The sequence below is a fragment of the Artibeus jamaicensis genome, unplaced genomic scaffold, assembly GCF_021234435.1.
Source record: "Artibeus jamaicensis isolate MK-2021 breed Jamaican fruit bat unplaced genomic scaffold, CSHL_Jam_final contig_240, whole genome shotgun sequence".
Classification (NCBI taxonomy): Eukaryota; Metazoa; Chordata; class Mammalia; order Chiroptera; family Phyllostomidae; genus Artibeus; species Artibeus jamaicensis.
Window position 1 is genome coordinate 21,223,243 of NW_026521506.1, and position 12,946 is coordinate 21,236,188.

The following is a 12,946-nucleotide window of genomic DNA, read 5'->3' on the forward strand; positions in this document are numbered from 1 at the left end:
TTTTTATTACATCAGTCATCATTTTACAATGGGGAATAATGTATGATCAGAGATAGAACATTCTGGACAATTTGAAGAGTATTTTTGGACACTTTGTGCAGCCACCATTTCTAATTTTTGTTTCAACATCTGCTCCCAGAGATTCTTTCATCCACCAAAAATTTATGGGGCGTCTTACTCTAGGCCAGGCACTTTTCCAGGCATTAGAAATAGAGCAGCAAACAAAGCAAAATCTCTGTTCACATAGATTTACATTGTAAAGTGTAGGCAGACTGACAAAATTCTATATGATATGATGTCTGCTTGTATGACAAATGCTATGTAAAGAAATGAAGCATCTTGAGGGGTTATAAATTACTGCAGAAAGCAGAGCGCTCTGATAGATGAGGTTGTCAGGCAAGTCCTCTCCAAAAACAGTGGGAGATGGTGTCAGGCAGGTAACTGGGGAGAGTCCTTGCTAGGCAAAAACAACAGAAAGTGCAAAGAACCTGAGATCAGAGCTACTTGTGTGTGAGAATCAAGAAAGTGGACGTTACAGTTCGGTTCATTACAGCAGAGCAAGGAATGGGAAGAAGCTTAGAAAGTGAGGCAGGGCCTCTGGGCCATGACTAAGACTTTGCTTTTACTGTGAGTGAGAAGGAAAAAAATGTCAGAGTGTTTGGTTCAAGATATCTATCTCTTGTTCTAAAGAATTCCTGCGCCTCATCTGCGGAGAATATATACACTATAGGAAGAGAAGAGTGAAAGCTAAGAGATTCGTTGTAGTAATCTGGGTATGAAAAGGAGGCTGAGATCTGGGTGGTTAGTAGTGGCAGAAGTGACAAAAAAGTGATTAAATTGGGAATAGAGTTTAAAAGCAGAGCCAACAGTTGGCTGTTAAGGGCTTGGACACAACTCGATTGTCAAAAACTCTTTGAATAATGATATTCAAAGTAGAACAACAAAACCTTTTAAAAACACAAGTCTTAATTGTTAAGCAAAAATAACATCCAGGGGCCAAGGGACACTAATATTAGGACATGAAATAGTCAAAGATAGGAAGCATGGCTGCAAATGGTTATTGGATGATTTTGTAGAACTTTTTATACTTCACTATTTACAAAAATAAAAATTAAAAAAGGATAGAGAGATACAATACTACTTCTCAACTAAAGAAAATCCCTGTTTAACTATTTTATTTTGTCTGAAAGACAGGACTCCTGGGGGCGTCTTTCATTACTCTGAAACAATGGATGTCTACTGCTGTTGCGGCCAGCAGTGCTAATAGCTCCCTGGGTGAAATTTAAATAAGCAAGAAAATGTGTTAACAAAGAGCATACAAATGGAATCTGCTGGCCACTTGCCCACCAAGGAGCAGAGCATTGTGTGAGTCGGCTGGGTTGAAGGGTAGTTAATCCTTTAAACTGGAGCAGGTATACCCTCTCTCTGAGAGATGGGTCTTAGCACTCACTGAGTCCTGGCAAATGCCAGTCCCCTATCCAGGGCTCGGGCGCAGTCCCCTGCCTCCTTATGCAGAGTCCTTAAGAATACCTGGTCCTGAAACCTGGAAACGGCCCAGGCTCTGACCACGCCCTCCTCAGTCAAGTCTTCGCAACCTTACCCGCCTCGTCTGGCCACGCCCCCACGCTGCGCCGGACTCGTCCCGGGATACGCGGGCTCCCTGTCTCCGCCCACCCCGTCCCAGCGACGCGCTGGAGCGCCGGCCTCAAAAGCCGCTTTGTGGGCTGGAACTCTCATAACTGCCTTGACTTCTCTGTGCCGCTCGTTCTTCTCCTGGACATCGGCGCCTCCGCGGTCACGCACGCCCTGCGTGGCCTCTGTGCGCACCTTAGCCGAGCCTAGCAGAACGGAGCCCAACCTGTCGAAGCTGTTCGCCATGGTGGACGAGCTGGTCCTGCTGCTGCACGCTCTCCTGGTGCGGCACCGCGCCCTGAGCATCGAGAACAGTCAGCTCCTGGAACAGCTGCGGCTGCTGGTGTGCGAGAGGGCCACCCTGCTGCGCCAGGTACGTCCGCCGCCGAGCTGCCCGGTGCCTTTCCCGGAGACGTTTAACGGCGAGAGCTCGCGTCTCCCCGAGTTTATCGTGCAGACGACGTCTTACATGCTGGTCAACGAGAACCGGTTCTGCAACGACGCCATGAAAGTGGCATTCCTAATCAGCCTGCTCACCGGGGAAGCTGAGGAGTGGGTGGTGCCCTACATCGAGATGGATAGCCCCATCCTGAGTGATTACCAGGCCTTCCTCGAAGAGCTGAAGCAGTGTTTTGGCTGGGATGATGAAGAAGAAGACGAGGAGGAGGAGGAGGAGGAAGAATATGGTTACTAGGCCGGGAGACCCTCAGGCCTAGGGGGTTGGGCCCTGCACGCTGCCACCCGAGCCCCCCATCCTGCTTTGCCTCTCCCACAGCTCCGTGCTTCTCCTAGCCTCCCGACCTTCTCCCCTGCCTCTGTCCTCTGGTCCTTTCCCTTCACTTCCTGTAGTGCTTGTCTTTGTTCCAAGAATTGTGCTCCAGTTACCTGCTGCTGGGGCCTGGAGTTGTCTCTGAAGCTTGCTGCCATCCACTCTGGCCAGCACCAGGACGCATCCCTGCTACTTTGGACTGTGTACTGAGCCTCAGCTGGTCAGACAGTGCGCAGCCCTGCCAACTGCCAGACCTACATCTGCCCAGAGACCTGCGCTGCCTCTACACCACCGTCCACTACATTCCAGCAACAGACCACCACCGCCTTTGGAGATGAGGACCAGCCTAGAAGATGCCTGCGTTGGCTGCACCTCCTTGGACATTGATATGGACATCTCACCAACCCCTGAAGGGGCCAGACTTTCAACCTGGTTAGTTTCATACCTATTCCCAGAGCCCCCCTCCCCCACCATATAGCTGCAGGGGCCTAGTGTTCCTGGCAGCCAAATTGTGGACATTCTTTTCTACTATGCACCAGTTTTACATAGCTGTCATTTTTTTGTTTAACAATTGCAGAAGTCACACAGATGTGTGCATTTGGACAAAAATACTAAAAACAAACAAAAACAGGCATTCAGCCCAGCTTCTCAATACTATCTGGAAAATGCATTTGAGTTCTTTTCAATAAATACTGAGCACTATGGAAAAAAAAGGAGTGTCTTTTAATGGTTAAGTACTAGCATTGGCCTCTACCACTGTCACCTGACTTCCATTATTCCCGTTGAGATCAGGGGAGCTAGTTGAGTCCCAGTATTCCCCAGTGGCGTCTCTAGGCTGCAGAGGAAAGGTACCACAGGGCTGTATAAGGATTCTGGTTCTCCCCTCACCAAGGCATTTCTTAAAGCTTTGTCGAAGGGAGTGTCTTCTGGGGCCTCCAGGGTGGCATAGGTAAAGGGTGGCTGAGCGGGTAGCACACCATTCTAAAGTGGGACACTTGAGAGTGAAAGGGGGCACCATTATTAATTATACTAGGACAGTGGACATAAGTCTGGACACCTACAATGTTCCTCCATTCCTGAGCCTTTGACTTCCTTCCTGAACACTGCCAGGGAGATTCTGCCCCTTAATCCTTGTCACCTGTGGGTGCTGTTGATGTCAGGGTTTGATGAACAACGGAGCACCTTATTTTAATGTCCCTTTCAGATGCTCGAGATAACCTTAGGTTCTGGATCCTGGGTAAGTGCACCCGTAATAAATAGAGCCCGACCGTAACATTTCACCCTCCTTGGGCTGACATCATTAAAATGCTCACCCATACATGTGCCCCAGAGTCCTGCCTCTTGGAAATTGGCATGGTGCCTGGGGGTCTCCCGAACTTGACTTTGCACTGCTGAACTCTGCCGACATCACCTTATGGGCTTGTGGGGGGCTCAGAGACATTGCAGAGTCCAAGTCCGGTGGGTGGGTGGGTATTGAGGAGAACCTGCACACCTTTGCAAGGTCAATATCATAGGTTAAATTATGGAAACAAATCAGAGAAGCTTGGTTGAGGGATTGTGGGGGGGGACCTCTGCCAACCAGGAAATTTCAGGAGGATTTGGAGTGTTCAGAGTTGTCATTCTCACCTATGTGTCCAAATGCCATTGTACCATGCCTGGAGCCAGCCCTATGTTAGGAGCTCTACCCGAATCTAGAAGCCATTTCCTTATTGTTTAAGACCTTTTTGAGGCTGGGTATTCTTTTATTTGTACTGGTAAACCTCACTGTGGATTAAATGACATACTGCTCATTATACTGGCCACCACCTCACAGACATAGAGTTGATGAGATCACACCTCTGAGGTATTTAGAACTGTCCCTGCTACATGGTGAGCACTCAATAAATAGGCCTGGGAACTGAAGTTTCACTTGGAAGCAGGTCTCTTGCTACCAGCTCAGCTTTAGTTGCTATGAACACGGGCAGAGCAGGCTCAGGGAGAGTAAAAATGAAAGCATGGCAACACCTTCTTTACTCTTTGGGATCTGATATGAAGTCACAGAGAAAGCCAGTCTATTTGGTGAGTGGTTAGAGTCTAGGGTGGTAGTCATTTCTAGGGCCTAGGAAAGTTGTTTCTGGAAGGTGGGAACGGGTGGGTATTACTTAGCAAAGGAGGTTGAGGCCCAAGTTGAGGGTTTATGTGGGAAAGTGGGTAACAGACAAATACTAGGTAAAGGGTCCAGTGACACCGAAAATTAATCATTCAAAATTATCAGTGGTCCAGGTGGACTCAGAGGAGTTAGAGAAACGGTAGTAAATGAAAGATGGTTTTGTCCTCATAGTGATTATAGTTCCTTGTTTTTGTGCTGCCTTGCACCAGAACTGGAAAGGTATTTAGCTACAGGCAAGGCTCAGAAAGAGAATCTAGATTCTAGACTGTGATTAGATGTGGGCGTGAGCTTTCTCCGGACAGAAGTTGAAGGCCAGTACATGAGATTTATTCCTCACGATCGTACCAAGTGAGTACATTCTCTGTAGGGGAAGGAAGTGTTCTCTGGCGAGTGAGGATATCATACCAAGGTAGCATCTTAGTAGCATCCATGAGAGCTAGGCCAAGAAGCTTCTGAGATCTGAAAGGTGCATGAGCTTGCTCTGAATTGAGAGAGAGAGAGAGAGAGTGTGTGTGTGTGTGTGTTGTCTTTCACATATTATGGAAAAGCAGGTTGTGCTATGAACTGCAGAGGACCGTAGTGTGAGAATCTGGCTACCTTTCGGGGCCAGATTCCGCAGTAAAAGCACAGAGACATGGGCAAAGGCTGTACCACTCAGGAAGTAATTCACGGAAGTGCCAGAAGGCAGAGTAAAAGAGAATGGAGAAGTAAATAACCATGTCTAAAGATAAAAGCTCCACTCAGATGGAAACTATTAAGAGGGGATGAAAATGATGAAATAACAAATACCAACTATGAACTCCTGAATTCTCATCTTGGGCACACTAGACTGGAAATGGTCACTGAAATTATGCTATTAATGACATGACATTAATCATAATAAAGATCATAATCATTTAATGATATTAAATCTACCAATGTGTCTTTGGATTTCCTTAATCATTTGAATTGGTAAGCACTATGACCCATTAATTCTATGTTGCTGTGTTTTGCAAGATGACATAAACATAGAGGTACATTTTGCACATTGTTTTCAGTTATTTTCTGCTATTACAACATAATGAAAACCTCAGCAATTAGAAAGTAGGCAGTCTAGAGGGACACTTCTTGTTGAAATTGGTGGAATAGTTATATTTTAATTATTTTAAAAATATTTTATTGCTTGTGCTATTATATTTGTCCCAGTTTTTCCAAAACAGCTATCATTAACACATCAGTAAACAAGTGCTTGATATTTATTTTTTTAAGAAATGAACCTTAAACTAAGGGGGGTGGAAATGGGAGGGAGGTGGGGAGCAAGGGGTGGGGGAGGCTGGGATGGGAAAAATAGACAAAAAACTGTACTTGAAAAATAACTAAATAAAATTTAAAAAAAAGAAAAGAAATGAACCTTAAATTTTTTCTAGGTTCTCAAAGCAATTAAAACAAGGATAATAAAGGGTTATCAGTACAAGGTCCTGAGAATGTTTTCTTCAATGTATGATTAGGGTGGGACAAATTGTATGAAGTGTATTTATTATTTGCTTTGAAATAGAACTTTGCTAAAGCGCTGTTAAAAGTATCTGGTAGTTTGCATCACAGAGTATTATTCCCTATAGTCTTATATTCACTTAGTTCTGTTCACAGGTAGATACAGTGAACTGTCTGGTATCCTTCCACGGTGCTGGTAACCACTTCTCTTAATGAAAATCTGGTCACCTCCCCCTTGCATTTTTATCTTCTTGTCTGAAATGCCTCTGTTAGCATTTTTCCTTCATCTTCAAATGTTACAATGTGCAAAGACATATTTTTAAACAGTGCAATTAGCCTGGTATAGGTAATAGCTTGCTTGAAGTAGTAATTATTAGCAGCATAGCAAGATTTGTTAGTGGAGCAGAAGGCCTCCCCTGGATGGGTTGGTGGAATAGTGATGAAGCACTGCAAAGTGTGTTTCAGAATAGCAACGTTTATGCATCTCCCTTTCTCCCTTCAGGGCCTGCCATCTGATATAATCAATAAGAAATTAATTTTTGTATCATAGTGTCTGTAAGGTTTGCATTCCTCCTCCTCCTTCCTCCCTAAATGACAAATAATTTAATCAGAAAATTGCAATAATATATTTCTTTCATTTTAGCCAAAGTCACTGTATGGTCTGTTTAACTGAATCTCCACTCAGTTCAGAGTCATCTAGTCAACTCAAGATTAAAAAGCAAAAAAAAAAAAAATTGTTACAGGACTGGTTATATGCCTCACTTTAAATCTTTAGTTTTAAAACAAATACTACCAGTAAAAGAAATCAAAGGAAATTATATTCCAATAGTAACTGAAGTAATTGTGATAATTTTTATTTATCTGTTCTCTAGACACAGATAATTGCATAGCAGTACAGGACTTTTGAAACTGCTCATTTGGATGTACACGATTAAATTTGTAACATATACACAAGTAGAATAGTACAATGAGCCTGCATAGACCCATCCCTGGAATCAAAATTTCATTATGCTAAGTGAAATAGGCCAGGGGTTGAAAGACAAATACCATATGATCTCACCTTTAACAGGAAGCTAAACAACAAAACAAACAAGCAAGCAGAATAAAAACAAAGACACTGAAATAGAGAACAAGGGGACAGTGACCAGAGGGGAGAGGGAAGGAAATTTAAAGGGGAAAAAGGGGAGGGATTTGGAGAAGCAAATATGAAGGACACAAAGATGAGAGCTGTGGGGGGTGGAAATGGGAGGGAGGTGGGGAGCAAGGGGCGGGGGGCTGGGATGGGAGAAACAGGCAAAAAACTGTACTTGAAAGATAACTAAATAAAATTATTGAGAAAATTTACTGACATTTTTTGCCTAATTTATCCCTTTTTTCTTATAATTGTTATGAAGTATTTTAAATCAACTTCAGATGTATCAATTTACTTGAGTAATCCATTACGTTCCTTTACCTGATAAGTCTTTAAAAACAATCCATGATATCATCATCGCACTAAAATTAACAGTGATGCCTTACTATTTTAATACTCAATTTTATTGAATACCCCAGTGTCTTAAAATGTCTTTTTTTAGTAAAAAGATTTCATTTATTTTGAGAGAGGGGAAGGGAAGGGGAAAGAGAGGGGAAACATCCGTATGTGGCTGCCTCTCGCACAGTTTAGCCAAACTGGAAGCAGCACAAAGAATTACAAATACGTACTCCTGAAACCACTATAGAGGAGATACAGAATAGGACTGATAAAAGTGATCAGAATAAACTGGAAATGAAGAAAACATTTAAAAGTTCCCTACTGGGAACCTGGCCCACAAAACTGGCCACCCTTTGGTTCACAGGTGAGCACTCAATCCACTGAGGCATACCAACTGGAACAAAAATGTCTTGTTAGTTATTTGGTTGAATTATGTTTCAGAAAAGATGAACACATTTGGTTGATGCATCTCTTAACCATCTTTTAATTGGTTACAGTTCCCCTCCACCCTTAATTTACCCTGTAAGTTATTTGTGGAGGAATGCAGGTCATTTGTCCTGTAAGATTTTCTATTTCTTATATTTGCTTTATTCTTTTCATATCCTTGACCGATTTTCTCTTGGGTTGTGGATGTTTCTTTTCAGTTTTTCAGAAGTGTTTTATTTATTACGGATATGTAACAAATTAAATATTCACGTCTAGTTTGTCGTTTGCTTTTTCACTTTACAATATTTTAGACTGTTGTGAAAATGTTTAATATAGTTCTATTTTTCCACTATTTCCTCCCACTTCTGTGCTCTTCAATTTATTTGCTTGCATTTAGTGTTTATACCCTTAAATTGTATATATACCTCTATTATTTTTTAAGAAATGATTTATATTGACTCACCCATGAAAGATGAAAAATTCAACATACACAGTAATACTTTCCTTATCAACTTTGTAAGTTACATTGTTTCTGTGTTGTCAGTGTTTGTAACATTTACATGTTTTCCTGTGAGTATAATCCCCATGCATTTTAATCTTAATATATCAGGTAAGTGAATGAAATCATTATAATCTTGTTCAGTTTTCTTTTAATATCTTTTTGTTAGCTAGTTCCCTGACCCCATTTTTAGTTTTTTTTTTTCTAATACTCCTGGAAACTCTATGATCTGAGTTTTTCAAGGTGAGTTCATGGGTCACATTTTCTTTTCTTTCATTGCTCCATTATGTTTTAGTGCTGAGTGTTACTTTGTTTTCTTTGAAGATTTTATTTATTTATTTTTAGAGGAAGGGGTAAGGGAGGAAGAGAAACATCAGTGTGTGGTTGCCTCTCATGTGTCTCCTACTGAGAACCTGGCTGGCCCACAATCCAGGCATGTGCCCTGACTGGGAATCAAACTGGTGACCCTTTGGTTTCCAGACCAGCACTCAATCCTCTGAGCCACCCCAGCCAGGGCTGGAATTTACTTTGTAGAAGTCTGAGGACATCCTAATATTTTTCACTTATAATTGATTTGACATTTTTATTGAGTTTCTGGATAGTTTAAAATTTTGAATAGGATATACATAAGCTTCATTCATTCTTTGTCATTTGTTTTTGGGGAACCTGGTGTGACCATTTATGCAAAGCTTTCATAATTACTTGTTTAAATATGTGTAATATGTATTTATATTGAATGTTCTTTACTTGCCTTCTAGACTAAATTTTTTCCAACTTTTAAGTGTTTTCTTCATTTCCAGTTTATTCTGATCACTTTTATCAGTCCTATTCTGTATCTCCTCTATAGTGGTTTCAGGAGTACGTATTTGTAATTCTTTGTGCTGCTTCCAGTTTGGCTAAACTGTGATAGTGTTTGTTTTTTCTTTTGCTTCTCCCCCCCACTGCTGCCAGCTCATGTTTTAGCTTCTATTGGCTCCTGCATATTCTTGAGCCACATATTTCTGATTTGTTCTCTTGCTGTATAGATAGGATTCCTTTGTATTTTTAAGTATATAGTAATACAATATGTTATGATATGATACAATGGTGATATGTCACAACTGTTTCCTGGCAGTATTTTGCTAGGGAGTGTTATTTGCCATTTTTCCCTATTCTTTTACTCCAGTGGGAGCATTCCTAGGAACCATTCAGTATCTTGGCTACTTCCTAATAAAGTTATTCTTCTTCAAGGTCCTTTGTCTCTTTCAGCCCAGTCCCAACACCCTTTCTCTGGCAGAAATAATTCAGTATCGGTGGCTCACACATTGAATACTTCCCATAGACCTGGCCCTTGCCCCCAATTTTATAACATTTCACAGGTCATTTCAATGTATCACTCTCATGCTTTCACAGTACCTGAATGTACCTAGATGATATCTATTATTTTCAGAGTCAGCATTATATACTTTCTGTTCTCACCCTGCTACCCAGTAGTTATATTGTCTACATTACTTGAAATAGTCTATGTCAGGGATGTCAAACTCATTTTCACTGGGAGCCACATCAACCTCACAGTTGCCTTCAGAGGGCCAGAATAATATTAGGACTGTATAAATGTAACTACTTCTTAACTGTTAAGGAGTTGAAATTACATTTGGCCCTTTGAAGGCAGCCATGAGGCTGATGTGGCCTGCAGTAAAAATGAGTTTGACACCCCTGTTCTATGTTTGTAGAACTTGTCAAGCTAACTTTTGAGAGGGATTGAATAATACTCAGATCTGAAAGGTAAACGACAATATTAATGACTTAGAATACTCTGTCTCTCTGTTTCTCTTTCTTTTTCTCTCTCTCATGTTTCAAAAATAAGGTCAATTTACTACCAATTTTGGAACAACTTTTTATCTGCCTGTGTAGCAAGGAGCAAAATGGAAGGTTTTTTAATCATCTGTAGATAAGAAGAGGTGCATATTTTGGAAATCTGAGCAATATATGTATAGGGAGAAAAAAAGAAATCTCTTATTCATTGGAATAAAAAGTGAGGAGAGTGAAATGGACCTTACAGGAGATAGACAAATTATATGAAGAGATTCATTTCCTGTGAGTTGATAATGGATTTGGATTGTTCTTTGCACAAAGTTTGAGTTCAGTGACAATGTGTTGGTGACCAGAAGGACTTTGATCCCTGTTGTGGCTTTGTCATAGATATACTTTGCCAACCCCAGGCTGCTACTTGACTTTTCCAATTATAAAATTCCATATCTCTACTATGGCAATAATTATAGCTCAGGACTAATATAAGAAAAAACTGGCTAGTATCTTATATGGTAGCCAATAAATGTTAACTTCATTGTTCTCTTCAATAGATATTATTCAGTAAAATAAGCACAGGAGATGGAATGTCACGGTAAACTTCTGTGCTCTGGTAGAAAGATTACTGGTATTGGGGGGTTTGCAGTGTCAGGAGAAAAGGTGTGTGACACATTAAAATTAACACAGTAATACCAGAGAGAAATTCACAAGAGTACATAGTAAGAATTAACTAACATGTGAATAGCATTTGACACTTGAAAAGTCATTTTCACATTCATTTCCTTACACATTCACGCCAACTCGGTGAAGAGGTATTTTTATTTATATTTTAAAAATTGGGATATTAGGATTCAGAGAACCTCAAGGACTTGCTTGTGATAGAACATGTTAGAATCTGGGGTAGGAATTCCCACCCCAAGTCCAGTGCTCCATTAACAATATTATGGTGTCTTTGGAGGGAATGCCTTGTTCAAATTGCTTATCTCCTATGAACTTCTGCTTCTGTGTAATTGGAAGTATTTTCATTAGTGGGCCACTCCTCAGGTCTTTCTCTCATTGAACAATAAAATGGCCCTTATAGAGAACAGCGGGCCCTGTCCCCTACAACTCTATACTTCTGTTATTTCATCTGCATTTTTGCACAAGCACTGCAGTGCTTGCATGGAACAGTTTGATATATAAGAAAAATGCTGCAGCCCTGGCTGGCATAGCTCAGTGGATTTAGTGTGGGCCTGTGAACCAAAAGGTCACTGGTTCGATTCCCAGTCAGGGCGCATGCCTGGGTTGCAGGCCAGGTCCTCAGTGCGGGGCATGTGAGAGGCAACCACACACTGATGTTTCTCTCCCCCTATTTCTCCCTCCCTTCCCCTATGTCTAAAAATAAATAAATAAAATCTTAAAAAAAAGAAAAACTCTGTAATTACTCTCTTTTTCTTTAATAGCAAAGACAAAAACAAAACAAAACAAAACAAAAAACCCCTAAATGTCCTTTAAAGGGGATAGATAAATTAGGACAATTTACATCCCTACATAAGCTTCCATGCCAGGGTAAATATAATATTTCTTTTGTATTTATTGGGAGAAGTTCTGATACGAATTATTAAGTATAAAAATAATTCACAAATATATGTAGGGTATGATGACATGTAGACATTTTAAAAACCTATATGTGTATGTATATGTGTGTGTATATTATATACATTCACATACAAAAGAAAGAATAGAAAGGTAAATGCCACACTTTAACAGTTTTCACTGTAGAGAGGAGAATAGTATGAAAGCAAACTTTTTGCTCTTTTACTCTATGGTGCTCAGCTTTATTACAATGGGTACTCACATAATTTAAAACAAATAGGAGTAACACTTATTCTGGAAAAGTTATGGTGAGATGAAAAAAAATAGTACCACCATACAATAGTTATCTTTCAAAAACAAAGATTTATTTTATAGGAACCATAACCTTATTCACAATGTGTTGTGAAACAAACATAATTCATTTTATACATTGTCATAATACTTTCATTCTACTAAACTGAAGGGAGAAGCCCTAGGAGACCTTTGCTCACCCAAGACCCCAGGCGCCATAGGAGAACGATAAGGCCTTCTGGGAAAAGCAAATAGCCGGATAGTCACTAGGACTGGGGCTAGCACCCCCGCTGATAGAACCAATTTTCACATTTAGCCTTTGTACTCTGCTTCTGCCCCGTAGATAGAACTAATTACCACATTCTGCTTCTGTATCCCACTTTGCCACGTAGACAGGAAGACCCCTAGGCTATATAACCCCCAAGAATCCTTTGTTCGGGGCTCAGAATTTGGAGACTGACTCCTCTGGGCCCGTACACGTTAATAATAAACCTCGTACTCCAGAATCCTTCAGTGTCTGGTTGCTTCATTTTCCTAAAACAAAACAAGTAATACAATTCGGTTTTATCAATGAAAACAACCTATGCTCAAACATTTACTTTAGTGGTAATTCTGGTCAGTGCAGTTAGACGACAGAGGTACATTCCTTTAGTGACTCTTCAAACCCTCATTGCTTGCCAGGTTCATTTCAATGAATTCCTTGATGACTTTGCTTCCTTTCCTTCATAACTGTTCTCTCTGCTGTTAGTGATGTGTGTTTCAAACCTAAATCTTATTTACCACTTTTTAAAAAGATTTTATTTATTTATTTGTTTTTTGAGAGAGGGGAAAGAAAGGAGAAAGACAGGGAGGGAAACATCAATGTGTGGTTGCTTC

General features: G+C 40.8%; 1 protein-coding gene across 1 annotated transcript; it reads left to right on the forward strand.

The window, feature by feature from the left end:
• The first annotated feature begins 1,711 nt into the window (after positions 1 to 1,711).
• Positions 1,712 to 3,100, forward strand: LDOC1 (LDOC1 regulator of NFKB signaling). Its single transcript, XM_037139910.2, has one exon. The coding sequence runs from the start codon at positions 1,877 to 1,879 to the stop codon at positions 2,324 to 2,326; it is 450 nt and encodes a 149-aa protein (XP_036995805.2). The 5' UTR covers positions 1,712 to 1,876; the 3' UTR covers positions 2,327 to 3,100.
• Positions 3,101 to 12,946: the final 9,846 nt, after the last annotated feature.